This window comes from Saccoglossus kowalevskii, chromosome 6 (genome assembly GCF_978046115.1).
Source record: "Saccoglossus kowalevskii chromosome 6, keSacKowa6.1, whole genome shotgun sequence".
In the NCBI taxonomy this organism is placed as follows: Eukaryota; Metazoa; Hemichordata; class Enteropneusta; family Harrimaniidae; genus Saccoglossus; species Saccoglossus kowalevskii.
In genome coordinates, this window is record NC_140646.1 from 15,194,437 (window position 1) to 15,213,403 (window position 18,967).

General features: G+C 35.7%; 2 protein-coding genes across 2 annotated transcripts; one reads left to right on the plus strand and one right to left on the minus strand.

The window, feature by feature from the left end:
- The first annotated feature begins 4,830 nt into the window (after positions 1–4,830).
- LOC100370167 (uncharacterized) lies at positions 4,831–11,913 on the plus strand. The gene is made up of 5 exons (XM_002737004.4): positions 4,831–5,100; positions 8,191–8,366; positions 8,914–9,049; positions 9,458–9,612; positions 11,347–11,913. The coding sequence occupies exons 1-5, from the start codon at positions 4,910–4,912 to the stop codon at positions 11,460–11,462; spliced, it is 774 nt and encodes a 257-aa protein (XP_002737050.2). The 5' UTR covers positions 4,831–4,909; the 3' UTR covers positions 11,463–11,913.
- A 1,197-nt stretch (positions 11,914–13,110) lies between these two features.
- On the minus strand, positions 13,111–17,932 carry LOC144356251 (uncharacterized). Its single transcript, XM_078011117.2, has 5 exons — positions 17,634–17,932; positions 16,514–16,689; positions 15,707–15,842; positions 15,290–15,441; positions 13,111–13,611 (listed from the first exon to the last, which is right to left on the minus strand). Exons 1-5 carry the CDS (start codon positions 17,771–17,773, stop codon positions 13,472–13,474), a joined length of 744 nt encoding a protein of 247 aa, XP_077867243.2. The 5' UTR covers positions 17,774–17,932; the 3' UTR covers positions 13,111–13,471.
- Positions 17,933–18,967: the final 1,035 nt, after the last annotated feature.

Sequence of the window (18,967 nt, forward strand, 5' to 3'; positions counted from 1 at the left end):
AATACACAACCAGTGGGTCGCCTGAGGTCATGCCGCCTTATTTTAATGGGCTTAAAAAACTAACAATCGTCTTGATCACGAGAAGCATTGTTATACGAGAACAATAGCACACTCGACCCGTAATTACGAGATGTGACTGTTCAACCGAAGTGCGTACGAACGTGAACCTTGTGTTGCTATGGTAACGCTTGATAATCGTCACCCAATCAGAAGGGAATCTTAATAACGGCGCCAAATAGCTTGTTCCAATGCTATACTTCATGTTATTTCGTTGAAAGTCTAGTGACGTATATTTGTCGACAGACTGCAGAAGACAGTGAACAATACATCTATACGTTCAAGATGCTGAAATTCACGTGCACCGACTTAAGAACAAAGGGTTTATGAATATTTATGAAACCACGCTACTTTTACATAACCACGGCCAAATTAAAATTTGATGTCCAATAAATAGTTAAACCCCCAATATGTCTACTGTGAAAGATGCCAAAATAGCTACATGCCATTTTAGCGAATCTGACTCAACGCAAGCTGGGAAATAACATAATTCTAAATTAGCTAAAATGCCAAAAATCTCATTACAATAATATACTTTATTTCAAAGTTGCGACATCTTGAATTATCGAAACAAAACAAAATTAAAAATAGCAAAATTAACTAAAATAGCATGCTAGACACTAAAAAAAGACCCAGAACAAAGACGGTCACAATGTCTCTATTCAGCGTGGGGAAACATCTCTGATGGGAGATCCAGTAAACCTGCTCGTTTCACTGCGGCCGTTGTACGCAATCGAAAACATTTTCAACTATGAGTAGTATATCATAGTGCTGTTTGTATGACAAGTTTTATTCCTCTGTGATTAAACTCACTGTTATGTAACAGTGACTAGAAAACAACTTCTCCTTGTTACCTGTTTATACGCAGGTTTCTCTATTTACGTATACACTGTCTTCACACGGCCAGTTAGCAACCTATATTTAAACAGTCACACCGCTGTGAGACATCATCGCCGAGATGTGCGGAAATACCGGGAACATAGACACACCGCAGATGGAACTTATAATCTTGTACTCACAATACACGTTCACAAATATAAAATTTAAAGCGGGGGGGGGGGGAGTCGTCACCTGCGCATGCGTCAGATGGCCATAGCGTGTCATTGTTTACAAACAAGCGTCTACCCATGAGTCTTTGTGTTTTTTGCGTGTGTTGTTATCGTCGCCTGGGCGTGCGCAGGTAACGACCCTCCCGCTTTAACAATAATAAATGATAATTTGGTGGTTTTATACAAATGCGCAAATGGGATGTATAGTGCACTTGATATTTTATCTTAATTTTGTTTCATGATCACGGTACCTGTCAGAATTGTTTGCATGTTTCTGATTTCGAGTCCACGCCCATAATTAACCTTTTAAAATTCACTAAAATAAAATGCGCACTTTTGTTCTTTTTCAGCAAAAGATCTGTTGAAACCAGTTCCACAGTCTCTCATGAAATTCTCCTTTCCTTTAAAAAGCGCCCTCTGAAGTCAAAGCGCGTCTGCGACGCATCGAAGCGTCGATATAGTTGACCGATGAAATTTATATTCTCGAAAGATTTTTTTTATATTCAAGATGAGAACGACTACAAACCAAACACAATTGTTGATTTTAATGAGACTGTCTTCTCCCATGTGCGTCTCAGAAGCGCTCGGTCATTAGAGGGCGCGATTTATTGCCGATGTATGTACTGTATTTTTTTTTTTAGCTAGCTAGCAATTTCACTAATTCAATACCTAGCTAATTTAAAAAATATATGTTCTTACAATGAGATTGTTGGCATTTTAGCTAAATTAGGATTCTAATAATTTGTGTTTTGAGCCAGATTCGATGAAATAACATGTGCCTCTACGATGTCTACGTAGTATCTAAACTTTGTCAAAAACAAATCTCAATACGCTGAACCAAAATATCGAATAAATTAGGAAAGTGTTAACCACAATCAGCTGCCTGGTTACCACTATTTCATGATCAGTACAAAGACATGCTTTCCGGGATTCGTTAGCTCTAAAGCTATTTACTGGATTTTGAATTGAAAATAGCCCAACAAGGTCGGGTATAGTTAGTGTGCCCTCGCCGACGTAGTTTGCGTCCGAGTGAACCCATCGGCGAGGGCGCAATAACTATCGCCGACCATCTCACCATGATGTTCGACTAAATTAAAAAATGAGATGAAATTATTCGTCTGTTTTAGTAGGAACATATTTTTAGTAGAACCATATTTTTATGTATTTAATTTGAAAACTGATAACTGATATATGAAAGCCTGTTGCATTGATATTTGGTGAATTGTGCTTGTCACTTTTTTCTGACAAGATGGGATGGGTTTTTAAAACAATTAAAAGGCAGTGGTCGTCGCGCCGCGTCCCTTTCGACTCATAGCGACGTACACAACGCGTGTAAAATACATTTTTTTCACATTAAGGTAGAAGCCTAGTCATAATTTTTAACAAAATTGGTCATAAATCGCATGATAATGTTCATTACTTTATTATGTACAATCATGAAGCTAATGTCCCATGGTACAATGAAATAGCATTATTTTGTGTGTTACAGTTATGCTTTTTGAGAAACGTGTCCTAACATTTCTTGAAAATTGCTATTTAACACAATGTTAAAGAAAAATTGCATTTTTTGACACTTTAAAACCCAGATTTTTAAAATAATTCAGAACAACAAAAAGTACTCCATCATTAACAATATATGATTTTTTCAGCCTATGTCACCAGGCTAGATTTTGAGATATTGCATATTATATTATACCAGTATATTGATGGTGTTAATCGATTGATTTGATTGGTCCAAACACAAAATTTGCATATGCAATCTGTCATGCATACGAGATGCCAACAATTTTGACTATGTTGCCTAGTGTTCGATCCATCCATCAAAACGCAAGACCGCGTACGAGTTAAATAACATTGAACGAATAACTTTAATTGATCAAAGGGGGAAAAGGGATTAAATACAATCTGTTTACAAATCTAGGATTTTCTGTCCATTAATGAAGCATTAAACTGCTAGCGCACAATGTATGAGAAAATTACAGAAAGAATGATTTCAGGTTTTACTTAGCCTTTGAATAGACAATTACTGGAATGTACAATATAGTTGCCTTAAATTACATATTCATGTACAGTACACAAAATTCATATAATGTAACGTGTAGCTTTGAAAAATACATTACAAAGCTTCCAATAACGTAACGTAATTCCCAGTTATATAGTAGGTTATTACAAGCGATACAACACTGATCTTCCGGTAATGTGGCACGCAGTTCCAAGTGAGACAACACGTATCCTCCGGTAATGTGGCACGCAGTTCCAAGTGAGACAACACGTATCCTCCGGTAACGTGGCACGCAGTTCCAAGTGAGACAACACGTATCTTCCGGTAACGTGGCACGCAGTTCCAAGTGAGACAACACGTATCTTCCGGTAACGTGGCACGCAGTTCCAAGTGAGACAACACGTATCTTCCGGTAATGTAACACTAACTGCTGGATAAAGTCAAGATGGCACTATGAAAAATAACAGCACCATAATAAAATCATAATAAATATAATAACTTAATACTAAGGCATAAAACTTACAGATTTCACGTCATTCTTTGAAACAATGGAGTATCAACATTTTACGGAAATATATAATTAAACTCTACAACGAAATTCTACTTACAATGAGTTTGCATTCAGTCCCTTTTGTGACAAAGCCCAGGTGCACAGCAATTGAGTTGTACGTACACGACAAGACACCTCTGACGTGCTGGCCCTAAATACTCACAATAGCTAGTTAAATCTACTGTCCTTTTTGTACAGTTCCTGCCAGAAAATCTGAACACATAGGCTCCAAAGCTGGCCCAGGCTTATACTAGAGATATAGCCACTTCCCTAGCGCCCCATACAAAAAGCAGAACTTGACTCGTCACAAGACCCCAGCAAGTGGTTGCCTAAGAACAACCTTCCAGGACTGTGCTCTGTGTGAGACTAACTTGAATTTGCTTTCAGTGCTCACCACGAGGAAACAGAAACAAAGAAATTTGCATACTAATAGTACAGCTGGGCGACCTGTCCTCAACCTAAGCCCTAACTAACTCTTTGTTTAAAACAATAGCATCTGAAGTGGTATACACTGCAGGTGACTAATTACCGATACTAGATTATAATGTGACACAATCCATGGTATATTTAAGCTTTTAGTTATTGCTTAAATATCTCTGCCATAGGAACCTGTAGTAAAAGTGTTATGGTGTCAAAATGACGACTTTCCACTAAAATACAACCATAAATTTCTCGAAAAAAAGGCTGGTGATTCGCATATTTTTTTAGGTCAATATCCTTATATTGCCTTGGAGTACAGTTTATTGCAAAATGAATAAACTCTGGGTTTTTTAATTTATGTGTAGGCTTCTACCTTAAATTCGAACACGCGCTGTGCGACGACCACCTCCCTTAATAGCCTGTAAATTTTCAAAACGTTATTTACAAAACGTTGCATCATCAACTTTAGGTGGCGCTGTTTGAGAAGAGTTTAGTAATAAAAAAAAAAACTTGAACTGATTCTCAAATTTGACATACAACTTGGAATAGTACACACTAGAGTATATCTGCACTTAATACATTTTTATTGAATTTTATTTAAATCGGTAATTCTTCAACTGAAAGTGTTTTTTTTTCCTAACGACAGTGCCGATTTAACCCAAATGGTCTATCTACAAAACAAGTATTTAGGTATTTTAGAAGAAAAACTACCGGTATCTTTAACGTTACGTACATGCGAGTTTTCTCACGGGGAGTTGTAGGTAATAACAGTGACGAATAAACGCCAGATATCGCGTTGGTGAAGACGCACTTTGGTGAACCTGGTATAAGATGAACTTTGTACCTAGCGCAATGCACTTTGACCTTTTAGCGACTAACATGGCTCGACCCAGTTCACCGCCACCGGGATATTCCGTGGAGCTCCGGGATGATATAGCAATACTATGGATGAACAATGATGAAAATAGATTTAATCCACACACAGTTGGGGAAATAAATAAATGTTTAGATGAAGTCGAGAGGTGAGTGTTATGTAAACTTAACGGTTAGCTTAATCACTATGACAAGTATGCACAGTTCATTCACCAACACTCCAGTTTATCCAATTACGTGATTTTGTGTGTGATATTTTATTGCCAGTTAATGCAGAAAAATTAGTGTTTCTGTGCGCTATCGAACGACTCGATCGGCGGTAAAAACACAACTAAATCTCGAGTTGAACACCTTTCCTATTTTCTATATACTCTATACTACAGGTTATTTAACTCTAACCATATCCCCAAAATCCTGCTGGAAATGCCCTTGAAAACCTCCATTTCAACGACCCACTTCTTATAAATGTAAAAATCAAAATCCCAGGGCGTCTGCATTAATAACCATTCTTTCCATTCGCTGAGTTTATTTTGTGCAAAATCATACTATGCAAGAACATTTCGACAGTTTTTATCGATTTTAGTACCGAAGTGCGTAATAAGAAATAATAGGGTGAGGGGGGGGGGGGGCTTTACACTACATGAAGGTGGCAAGGGGGGGGGTGGATGGTACAGGTTACAGGAAATAAAAAAGGCATTTAACGTTTTTTACAGGAAATGATATGAAAGTTCCATTTACAGTAAAAAAATAGGTTTTTACACTTTACAGATAAAGCAAATTCCTAATTACATTTTACATTTTTATATATATTTGATAATTTGTGTTTAAGAATCAAATTGGAAATTGTGTACGAATTGCTACATTTAATGTGGAAAATGCTTTTTACGCTTACAAAAAAATAAGGTCTTTGTAAAAATTACTGACGAATAAAATAGCTGATTACATTTTTCCAATTGCCCATGTCTACAAATTTACCTTTTTTATTTATTTAAATTACATTATTACGAAAATAAAAACAATTGATTACAGCTTACAAAAATACCCCTTGCCGACCCTCCTACATCACAGTCTCTCTAATATTAAAGGATTATAAATGAATCTGTATATTGCTAAGGATGTCCCCACTAGCCTTGTTTATTAATGCTCTAAAATACCAACAACAACAATTACAGCTACAAAGATTTATTGATTTTAATCGATGAAACAATTCCCCAGAATTATAATTTCCACAGTCTGAATGAAATAATCTATAAGTACACTATGTTGACCTTTATGGTAATATACCTTCATTATGCAAAAACACTGGTTACAGTGAGTTATTAATAAAATGGAGGTCGCATAATCCAGAATTTAAGATGGAAATTTTAGGAGCATATCTGAAGAAAATCAAATGTCCTGAATGGGAAAAGCTAATGTGTGTAATGAGCACATGCAAAAAAGAAAAAGAACCATGCTTGTCCAATTCAGCTTGCCACATGTATGATGTCAAACATCCTCAATAAGTTGAGTTTAATGTTATCTGCATTGATTAAAAAAATTTGGACAACAATTTTTATTTGCTTAAGCTAGGGCTTTCTGAATATCGTCCATGCACAGAATGTTCAGTTTTGATTGGTGTTTATTAAGTAGCCATGCTTTACATTGCTGTCCAGTTAAGGCCGTGATACGTCACAAGACATTTCATGAGACAATGAATGAGGCAATACATAGCATACATATGATAATATTTGTTACACAAGGCAGCTGCAGAACATGCACCCTTTACTTTAATTACCTGTTTTGCATATGTGCATAATACTATCGTATTACCTCACAATTCAAATTGTTCTTCAAAACTCTGAATGGACGCATATTATAAACAAATGTTTGTACTATACTGTTAAATCCATATTAGAAGCTGCATCCCTAATAGAAGTCGCACCCATTTTTTTTGAACAATAGAGAACCAAATTTCATTACTTTTTATATGTGTAGATGCTCTAATAGCAGCTGTGTTCCCTCTGTTGCATTGTACCATTTTAATAGAAACCGCGGATCCTAATACAGATTTTACAGTACTACCAGTTAATCTGACATGTTCTATCTATTTTAAATGAATACTATATTTTACAGGTCTGAATTACTACAAAAATTGTGAATTGTATTATTTATTCAGATAATGCTTGGACGGTGTGATACATAAACAGATGCATCTCATCATTAAATTCAGATAATAAGAGAGTAGATACATCCACTCATTCAGAATACAGTATACAACATAATGATATGATGAACAAACTACAATGGTACCTTATGAATAATAAAATGCATTTTAGGTACTTTACTACAATTAAAAAAATATTATTTGATTCGAAAATTAATATAATTTATTAGTTCAGAAACAAATTTTGTTATTTGAATAGATTTTCAGAATATGATGACAAAAATGTCTTATTTTTGAATAATGTTATGACCTAACATTATCAAGCTGATTGCAAACTACCATGATAGGCAATTATGTCTGGCTTCATAGTGTTAAATAAAAATGGTATTTTATTCGATATGCAAACATAACAAATGTACACATCTCATTTCTAACAATTTCTTAACTCTAATTTGCATCTATTATCTGAAGTTCAGTGAAGCTTAAAAAATTAAACATTGGTCGTCTTGACTATAAAGATACCACTTATTAAACTACCCTGGTATATTAAAAACAGTAGTAGGTATATTCATAGTTAATAATATTATTACATTAATATAACCAGAAGTCAGTGTTCCCTCTAGCATACAGTGGTTTGTGATTTTTGTGAGTCAAAAATTAAAAATTGAAATTTGAGTAGGTCAGTAATAGATAGCAGCGTTAGACCTGGCACAGCAACTTTCCTAGTTTGATTTTCAAGTGTGGGAGGGAGGTACGATAGTTACGTTCCCCATCGTTCAGCGGCCAGCAATTTTTAGGGGACTCCAGGTGGCATCTTGTGTCATTTATGTACGATTAAATCAATAAAATCATGCCTTATTTTCACAATTACGATATGTTCTGATGTCACCAAACATTTTTCGGGGGAAAATAATTGTTTTTTCTATGAATTAGGTTTCTTGATTGTGTCAATGATGTGTCATCAATCATCAATTCTGGTTTTGTCATTTGGAATTCCCCCTCGCATCAGTGAAAAAGCGGCAATGTGCTGTCATCAGTATACTTTAAATAGATAGAATCTACTTGATCTAATTATCTTATTCTACCATTTATATAGGTCATCAGCACAAGCCCTTATCACATCTGGCATCGGCAAATTTTTCAGTAATGGTTTAGATTTGGATAAATTAGGAGGCTTATCCCTAGAAGAAGGAATTCAATTCATAGGCCAGTTGTACGCATTGTTGATCCGTTTGATGACGTTTCCTATACCAACGATAGCTGCCATTAACGGTAAGTATGTGACATTATACAATCTTGTTCATATCAGTTTACATCAAAACAGATCAGATAAATCAAGCAATTGGGATTTGCATAACATTTAAGCATATGTAATAGAGTTAATCAGACCAATTAGATGCATTTGCTACTGGCTACAGATCTTGATCATAATTTTGAAAAATAAGTTTTAAAAATTGGTGTTCTATTTTGTGCAAGGTTATATAATTGGAAAAGTTTGCTGCTCAAATGTTTCTTGTTATTGTACAAATCAGTTAAATATTTGTGTGTCACAGCATTGTAAAATTGTTTTTTTTTTGTCAGAAATTAAGAAAAAAGGTAAAAAAATTAAATTTGTGTGAATAATCCAAGTGAAAGCATAGTTTTAATGACAAAAAAAAATTGGAATTGAATAAAAGAAACACATGTGCATAGATTTTGAAAAAAATTTCCTCAAAACTTTTTCTTTTATTTCCAGGAATAATTGATAATTAATAACATTGCACATAACTTGAAACCAAATGCTACTTAATCATATACATTCATTTTGTATCTCCCACAGGTCACTGTTTTGCTGGTGGTGCGATTTTCGCTCTCACTCATGATTATCAAATCATGCGAACTCGGCAGGGATGGTGGTCCTTCCCAGAAATCCATATTAACCTTGCATTCAAGGATGCTATGGCTAATTTCTTATTGTAAGTATCGCAACAGAAACAAAATATATCATGCCACTAGAGGGCGATGTTGTCAATGTCTTTCAAGTTCGAGTTGCATTATTTTTATCACATCTCTTTGAGAATTTCATAAAATGGCAATTTATGACAATATAGTTTCTTTGTAACATTCTCACTTGTTCTCTGTTTGAAATTGGTATGAACATATATATAAAACCATATTTGGTCACAAAACTATAATTTTCATGAAATTGAATGTATTGATTATTTCCATTTTTGTTGGCCATTTCAATATACATAATATTAAGCTGAGGTCTAATAAATTAAGGACCAGTCACTGTGAAGCATGTATTCAAATTTGTGTGCATACAAGCAATATATTTGACATGTATCCTATGTTGAGTTTTACTTTCTTTAATTATTTTACAGATCAAAGCTTCCATCACCAGCTATAGCCAGGGATATGTTGATATTTGGAAAGCGATACACGGCAGAGGAGTTAGTACAAAACAAAATTATCGATGGCATCAGTGTTCAAAGTGAGCTGATTGAGGTGGCAACCCGCAAGGCTAGAGCGTGTCTTGGTACGTATAGATATAATGAAAATAAAATTAGATCACTGATTTTGACTGAGCTTACTCCCTGTTCATATGTTGTTATAACCATTTGAAAATGGGGGAAGGCAATTGAATATTTTATCCTCATCTGCAAGACAAATTTGTTCTTGTTTTCAGTTTCAGACAAAGTCCTAAACTGAATCAAGGACTACTCAATTTGTTTGGATTCTGTCCATCATCCAGCTCCATTTCTCAGACATGTTTTGTCTGATCTCATTCAAACTTAACACAAAAATCATGTATGATGACTTACATATGCAAATATGATTTTCAAATATGGATACTGGTGCACGTCATAGATTGGGTTACTGGTGCACGTCATAGATTGGGTTACTGGTGCACGTCATAGATTGGGTTACTGGTGCACGTCATAGATTGGGTTACTGGTGCACGTCATAGATTGGGTTGCTGGCGCAATGTTATAATTTTTTTGAGATATTTCTTTTAGTATCATGCATACAAGTAAATATGCTGATTGGCAAAACAGTAGGTTGTGATGTTATGTGACTTAGTCAAATTTGTTGAATTGACTGCCATTTTGTCTAAATTTGTCTGGCCTCCTTTCTTTGAGATAGACAGTGTGATTTCATTCAAATTTTGTATCATGATCATGCACACTGGGTTACAGGTGCACCTCATATTTTATTTTTCTAACTGGAGGCCATTTTTTTTCACATCCACGCCAGCTCTTTGGAAAACAGTACATTTTGTTCAATGCACACAGATAATGCTTGGAGATTTTGGTAGACATGTATACTTATAAGTGACTTGTACTCAACATTGAGATTGACTATTGGTAAAAAGAACACATGGACTGCATTATCAATGCTATCCCACAAAATATAATGTAATGTTTGTAATGTTTTTTGAAACACTTAAAATTCCTCAGAAGGATTTGAAATGGTTGCACTAACTACTATGTAGAATATGAATTTAAAACATACAAATTCTACAAAATTTACTATCCAAAGCACGAAAATGATTTAAAAAAAACTACTATTGAAAAAACTGGCGATTAATAAGAAAAAAAAAGTTATATTAGTCAATCAAACATAAAAAAGGAATGGAAAAAATGTTTAAAAAAAAATACTAATATTATGTTAATTTGCCAGAAAGAGTTGCTGTCTGAGGTTTGTGTTATTTTTAATAAATTGGGCAACTGGTATTTGTACATTCAGGTTTGTATCACCCATTAATTTTATAAATTTGTTGTAGTCACTCATATTTATAAAGTTTATAATGTAGTCTCTTTAAATAGTGTTATTTGAGAATTTTCATAAAAGGGGAATTTAGTAATAACATGGTACTTATCTTCTTCTTTATTATTTAAACACAATGCGCAAATTCTTTTTCCTATTTCGGTTTTTCGTTTGGTATACCTCCCTGTTTCAGTTTTTAGTTTGTGGCTGCTCAGACGGAACCTACTGAAACATTCACATAGTTCGGCATTCTTTATTTTGCTTTTTCTTCTAATATTTCTGCCCTCACCCCATATATTCATTCAAACGAAGTACATAAATCATATGACGTCATATTAAATTAAAATTCAATAAGCTACAGGTTGGGCAGGGTAAAATATTATGTTCATATATGTAAAGAAAATCAGGGATGATACAACAGGAAGCAATACCAGTAGGAAACCTGAACATCCAAGGATTTCTGGTTCCAATAAAATTTCTTATTTTTTTTTCTTTATATCAGGAAAGAACGGATTTGATCGAAGCATGCTACAAATTATGAAGCAGGATATTCACAAGAATTCTATCGACAAGTTTATTGAAAGTGACTCTTACAAAGCCTTCAAGTCTAAAATATAGATGGTGTTTTGTATGCACGGCACAAAGATGTCAAAGTTATTATGGAATAATTTGTTTGAAGCAAATTAAAGCGGGGGATCGTCACCTGCGCATGTGTCAGATGGCCATAGCGTGTCATTGTTTACAAACAAACGTCTACCCATGAGCCTTTGCATTTTTAGCGTGTGTTGTTATCATTGCTTGGGACTCAATTCCCACGCGTGCGCAGATGACTTTTTCTGAATGTCAAATGATTTTCGGTAATTAGTCTTGAGAAGGTTCGTAGTGTTTTATAGTGACACCAAATGAATTGAATTGTGAGTGTGCTGTAGTTATGGAGATTTAAATAAGGGTGGTCTACTGTAAAATATATAATTTCATACCACTTAGATTTAACTACTAAAGTATTAGTTCTATTTTTGAGCAAAGTAAAATTAAAATATTAATTATAAAATAAAATATCAAGAATATACGATTGTGTTACAGGCTATATCTTTTAGGTCTCCACAAAACCATTTCACTGCACTTACCTCCCTGTGCACATGACAGCTACTAGCATTCTCTGCAAGTAAACTAAACATCACAACTTTTCTATTCTAAACTTCAGTTTTACTTTTCCATCAAAATATCCTAAGTGTAATTGTCACTGTTATACAATTTTTGACTTCCATATGCGTGATTACACTGCGTGCGTGTGTCTGTGTGTGTGTGTCTGTCCCAAACACCAATGATCACACTTCAAAGAAACTAAATACATAGATGCTGTGGGTGTCACAGACCTCATAAGTTTGGGTTAACATCTGTGCATAATAGTTAACCAATTTTGCAACTTTTCCATCATTATAACTATAACTAAGTATTGCATTTCAATGCAATGTGAACTATTTTCATATTGAAACGGGCATAATAATAAACCTGATTTGCACAATTTTCCACTGACTTTATGTGAACCAATCACTGCACTTTAAGGAACCCAAGTACCCTGGGATATCCTAAGGACTGTTTAGTTTTTGGTGGAAATCTGTCTATAATAATTGTCCAATTTGCATAATTTAACTTATTTTATGCCTTCTATAGATATCTCAATAACGACTCATTAGATTTAAACCTGATATATAGGTGTTCTGGAGGTAATCCATAGAAGTGATTAGTTTAGGGTTGGTACTCCGTGTATCCTATATTGTCGTTAGAATAGAAATGAACTGTTTAATCCTCCAACTTGCGTTATTAATGGTCTAACTACCTTGTACATTAATTTTGATTTATTTAAATCATTGAATCATGTAAATACGTAATCATCGTTTCCGCGGCTGTTTTTCCTGATGTGATTAGATATAATGCAGATTTCGAAATTGCTACAAATAAATTAAATATGGTGATTGAGATGAAAACAGATCTTGAACGTTTTGTACATGTGCGTCTCCTCTAGTGGAGATGAAAAAAAAAAGAACTAAATTTGGATATCACCTCGTGGTGCTTTAAGGCTGAACTAGGTGAATCCAAATAATAATATTGTCCTTGTCCCCAACGCCGATGAACTTCCGCATCATGACTCTGGTTCTCCGTCACAGTGGCGAGGCGTATTTGCCGAGTTGCTAGTTCGAATATTGTGTTTAATGTTTATATACTCGATCACAAATAAATATGCAAGCATTTGACCAATAGCAGCTTGTTTGTAAAAACTTTTCAACTTCAATTTATTTGAAATAATCACAAATCATTCTTATTCATGTAAATCAACTGACTAATATGCCAAGTTTGCAATTTGTTTGCAAAATATTGTTGGGTAGTTTCAAAGTACGCAACATATGCATTCAATGTCAATTCAAGCGTAAGAACAAAACAAGATTAGCTTTGTCTTAAATTTGCCATATCGCATTTGATATATTCACATAATTACATAGGCTAGCCGCAAATGAACAATACGATATAATCCGGGTACAATTTGAAGAAAACAATTATTTCACACATTTAAATGTATGCAACATTGGGGGAATGTCATCCCATTTGATGGCATAATATTTCTGATTTTATAGTTTTGAGCTTTTTTGTATGCTGTCAGCTCTTTCTTGGTAACTTTCTTTGTCAATTTTGTCAAATATCGCATTGATGTGCCGGTTGAAGTTTCTCTTAATAGCTGCCAGTGTATCTCTGTGTAACCCTCTTGGCCCTGCAATGAGCAAACGAAATGACACTAGACATTAAAATGAGCGAATTAGTGAATGGAAGGAGAGTTATTCTGCCGGAGGATTATCGACTGAATTGAAAGCTATGTCATTTATTTACTTTCGTTATTATGAGTTCATTGAGGGCCGTTCGGGCAAAGAAAATGAAAAAAAATGGGTCACCCGACATTTTTCGATTAATAACAAATGTCATGAAATATGTTAAAAGGAAAAGCATTGTAATACTGCGTATATGTACACAATTTTACTTTATCGCTCCCAATTTTATATGCCCCTCCACACATATATTTATCTAGATGGGGGCATTTACAATTGATTTAGGAGGAGGTGCAACGCTTTTTAAACAATGATACGAGGGGCGTTAAATAAGTAATGCCCCTGACCCACTTTCAGTTGTTTGGTCTAGATTAAATTTTACATGTGTAATGATTCACAGTTATATGGGTTATGTTGCAAAAAACAGCTCAGAAGTAATTGTGGTTTCTGATTTACAGGTGTTTGAACTGAGTCAGGTGTGAAATGGAGCCAGTTGAGTGTCACGCAGTGATCCGGTTTTTGTATTTGAAAGGACGCCCACCAAAGGAGACTTTTGATGAAATGAAAGAAACTTATGGTGATTATCCCCCATCATATGACCTTATAAAACGCTGGCATCGTGAATTCAAACATGGAAGGAAGTCAACAGCTGGAAGTGGAAACAGTTCCCAGAGCTGGTCGTCCCTCTTCTGCCATTGATGAGGCATCTGTCTGTCGGGTTGAGGCAGCTATTTTGGAAGATCAACGCATTACTGTTCGACAAATAGTCCAAGAGGTCAAGATTAGTACAGGATCTGCGGAAACTATCATTCATGACCATTTGCATATGCATAAGGTGTCTGCCAGATGGATTCCCAGGTTGCTCACACCTTTCGAGATGCAAGCACGCGTCGGCTGCTCGAGGATGAATTTGGAGATGTGCCAAGAAGATGGGTCAAAGTTTTTCAAAAGACTGATTACACATGATGAAACTCGGGTTCATCACTATGATCCAGAGACCAGAGCCCAGTCAATGCAGTGGAAGCACTTGGACTCACCACCTCCAAATAAGGCAAGGGTGCAGCCCTCCGCTGGCAATGCATGCTCACAGTCTGCTGGGACCAGGACGGAGTAGTGATGACAGATTTCCTGGCAAAGGGTACGACAATCACAGGAGCCTATTACGCTTCACTTTTGATGAAATTTCATGACTTTCATCTTTTCTCAGCCATGAAGTTGTTTTTGAAAGGAAAGCGTTTCCCAGATGACTGGATGCAGCCTTGATTTCTGAAGTTACGACGTGGTTGAAGGACCAACCTGGTGTGTTCTACAAAAAAGGTGTCCAGAACTGTGGTTCCTATGTAGAGAGAGACTAATAACTGTGCCAAGTTTTATTAATCTCCTGCTATGGGAAATGGGTCAGGGGCATTACTTATTGAACGTCCCTTGTATAATGTTTGTTTCAATTTATTAACTCGGATACTCGCAAACAAACTTAAGGTTTTGAGAGCAGACAAATCTGAAAATGTATCTTTGATGCAATATTTGCCCATACTTATTAACTCGGATTTTTGCGAAGAAACATAAGGTTTTGAAAAAAAAAAAAAAAAAAAAATGTTCTTAAATGAAGTTAATACTGTCACCTACCGGCGCTTTCGTCCCCCATAGATACAACCACATCTATCAGTTTTTCTATGTCTGTTACGTCATCGATCATACCTAATTTCAGAAGTTCCTCGCCCGTATATCTATTGCCAAATTGTGCCACGTCCCTCACCACTGATGGTGGATACCTTTGACTGGAAACAAATGTATTGTAACGTTGACAGTGAAGCGAACTGTTCTCGGTTTCTTTCTAGAGCTTTTAATTAAGTAAGGCGGTTTCCTCATCAAAATTAGCGACCCCGCAAACCGATACGGGAATATTATTCATGAAACTCTAGAAAAAATAGAAATACTTTTATCTGGCCAATAATGTGTTATTAAGCAGTTGTCCGGGTGTGTGTTACGTTTTGGAAGCTCGGTTCATTGTCGAGAATTGAGACATATTCAAATGATACTTACTTCATAATTAGAATTGTCGGAGTTCCGAGTCGTTTTTTAACGTGCACCTCAACCATACAAAACCAGCCACGTTGGGTTCGCATCACACGACGGTCGTGAAAAATGGTCAGGGTGGCGCCTGCTCCCATTGCATGGCCTGTAGCAGCGCAATCAGTCAATCCATAGAAGAATATAATGGTAATTCAAATTTTAATTACCCAAGTCATCTCAAGAAAACAATCCCTTTTTTCTCTTTTATTTAGATAGATTTTATTTGAGGATGATGTTGCTGTAAGCATGTTTTCGATCATAAGGAGTGAATCTGTCAGCGAGGGCGCAACAACTATCGCCGACCATGTTAAGTTAATGAACGTCACAGTTCCTTATGAAATTCATCAATTATATAGCATATTGAAATAAGTGAGCATGCACTCAAATGACACTAGCAGCAGTGCAAAATCAAATATAAGTGTACACACATCCCGAAAACAGTTATGCGAGAATATTTCTTTTATATACTAGTATATTGATACGCAATGCAGCACCTTTCTGTGACGTAGTGGGTGAAAGTAAGACTGTTCACATCGTCGCTATCAGGTGGATTTGTAGTCGGCTTTCAATAACAAAGAGAGATTTGTTTAATGTAAATGACAAATGATTGTACAATCATTCCCGCTTGATTTACATTACAGTAAATCGTAATTAACGACGATGTATGCACTATCCACCACGATTTAAATCAATCTACCGTCCAAGTAAATTAGTGGTACAATGTCCGTAATGTTGGACGAATAAAGCACATGTCTGACAAAGCTGAACTGTACTTACCATTGATGGCAGCAATTGTTGGCATCGGAAAATTTAGTAGACGTCTTTGGAACAATCGAAATGACTTCATAAAGTCTGCACGAACAGTCTCATTTTGCTGTGACATCCATTTTAAGTCCAACCCATTGGAATAAAATCGACCGGTACCAGTGGTCACCAATGCTTTTGCATCTGATCTAATATATGATACATGACAGTTTTAAACAAGGTATACACAAGTTTGTAATTATGTATATACAGTAAGTTCCACGTGTATATGGGCGTCTTTGTTGTACCAACATGCCTGTGGCCTAACATACTAGTACATTCAAAACCGCCATATTTGTTCAAATGAGACCCATATCTCGCACATGCGTGGCGCGACTACTACCACCGCCCTTTAATGTTTCTAGGTAAGCCATTATGGTGTGGGCTGGTATACTATTTTTAACGCGACCGGGCGGAAATAGATCTACCACTCTAATGTCAGTGTGTCATTGCAAAACATAACTGGAACCAAGACGCTCATTTAATCGAAATTCTGCTATATTTCGAGGACCCGTCACAGTAGTCACAGGAAAGATCACGATAAACTGTTAGCAATGTGATGAGTGCTACTCTGTGGACATGATTGTGAGTCGTAACGTGATCGTCATCGCTCATAGGTCAAAAGCCGATTATCTTCGGGTCAACAAACTTTTATTATACAATTTTAAATTGATTGTTTTTTTCTGAATGAATTCAGTGCTTCATATGACTTAGAAATATTAGTATCACGTCTCATTAGATAATTACATTTTCCATGGATTGAAATAGCCTCCGAGAGATAACAGCCATTGTAAGTTCAGGAAGCCCAGCGCCTGGGTGAGACCTCAGACCACTAAATAGTCTTAGTGGTCTGCGGTAAGACATACTGTAGAATGGCTAATTTTCACTGGGTTTAAATTTCACTGATTTACCATTTCAGGCATATTCAGTGGGTTTTAAATTCACGGTTTCGTCATTTAGATAATGTGTTCTATGCTAAATTTTACATATTCACTGGGTTTTAATTTAGCACATTTTCCAGTCAGCGAAATAAGCTAAATTAAAACCCAGTGAATAATTACCCCCTTTACAGTATTAGTGATTATGTGCTTACCTTTCGATCTCGTCCAAACACCTGAGAATACCAGACACTGCGTCTAAGTTGAGGCGATTTTCGCCGTCGTTCATGACAAGTACTGCCACATTGTCCACATACTTCACGTATTGCTTTGGTTTAGATTGTAGATCATCCATTGTACAGTGTAGACGCACTACCACTCGATTTGCGTGGCTGTGGTTTATTGTTTTTAAGTGCGTTTTAGGTTGAGCGTCTATTATTGTTGTATTTGTATTAACGGTATAAATGTATGTCACAGATACACGACACCTGTTTGTGACAAATCAAAAATTAAGTTCCTGGTGCCCGCTATGCAGGTCATGCTACTGTACGCTACTCCATTGATATGATACTATCACCGCCGGGGGCGGTATAACGAAACTAGTGTTATTATATTATATTAGTATTATATTGTATCGGTACAAGCATGTACATAACAAATGAAATGAAATAAAGATTTGATGGACATAATAGGTCTATTCATCACTAACTGGTTAGAATGTAAACATTTCTTTGTCTGAATTTTGTGGGTTGATGCCCGATTAGAGCACAAAGTCGAGTTTCAAAAATTCCCGACATGCTATTTCATGCTAGCAATCAATACTTATAAACTTTTATTAATTAAAGCATATGTCTATGTAGAACGTACCATTTAATCCAATGCTAACTCGCCAGGGTAGACTGACACCTATGTCAGTATACTCCTGAGTTAGCGCCCTCTGTTGAATCATCAAACTTTTCTGAACTAATTCTGTATCTGTATTAGTAGTATGTGTGTGGTATTATGTCTATTTAGTTTTAACCGATATATACCAGTTGGATAAACGACTGTGCATATTATGTGTAGAACAAGTCAATGTTAACGTACAATAAACTAAAGTAGGACAGGTGAGATGTATTCAGAATATACCATTGTATTCACTGGCTATATCTTTTAAGTCTCCAGGGAATTGTTTTTACACTGCTAACCCCCGTGTACATAACAGCTACATAAAGTATTCTTTACAAGATAACTACACAACATCAGTTTTACTCCCCTGTCAAAAAATCCCAAGTGAAGCACAAAATGTGAGTCTTTGTGTTTGTACTGTGTGTGTATGTATGTTTACACCATTATCCTATAACCAATGCTGTGGGCCAGGTTAAAATCTGTGCATACTAATTATGTAATTTGCATAATAATTAAGCAATTTTGCAACTTTCCCACCATATATCTAAAACTAAGTATTGCATTTCAATAATATTTGATACATTATAGGTGTATGAGCACAACGTGAACTACTAGTAATTTCGTATTGAAACTGGCTTACTAATAAACCTGATTTGCATAA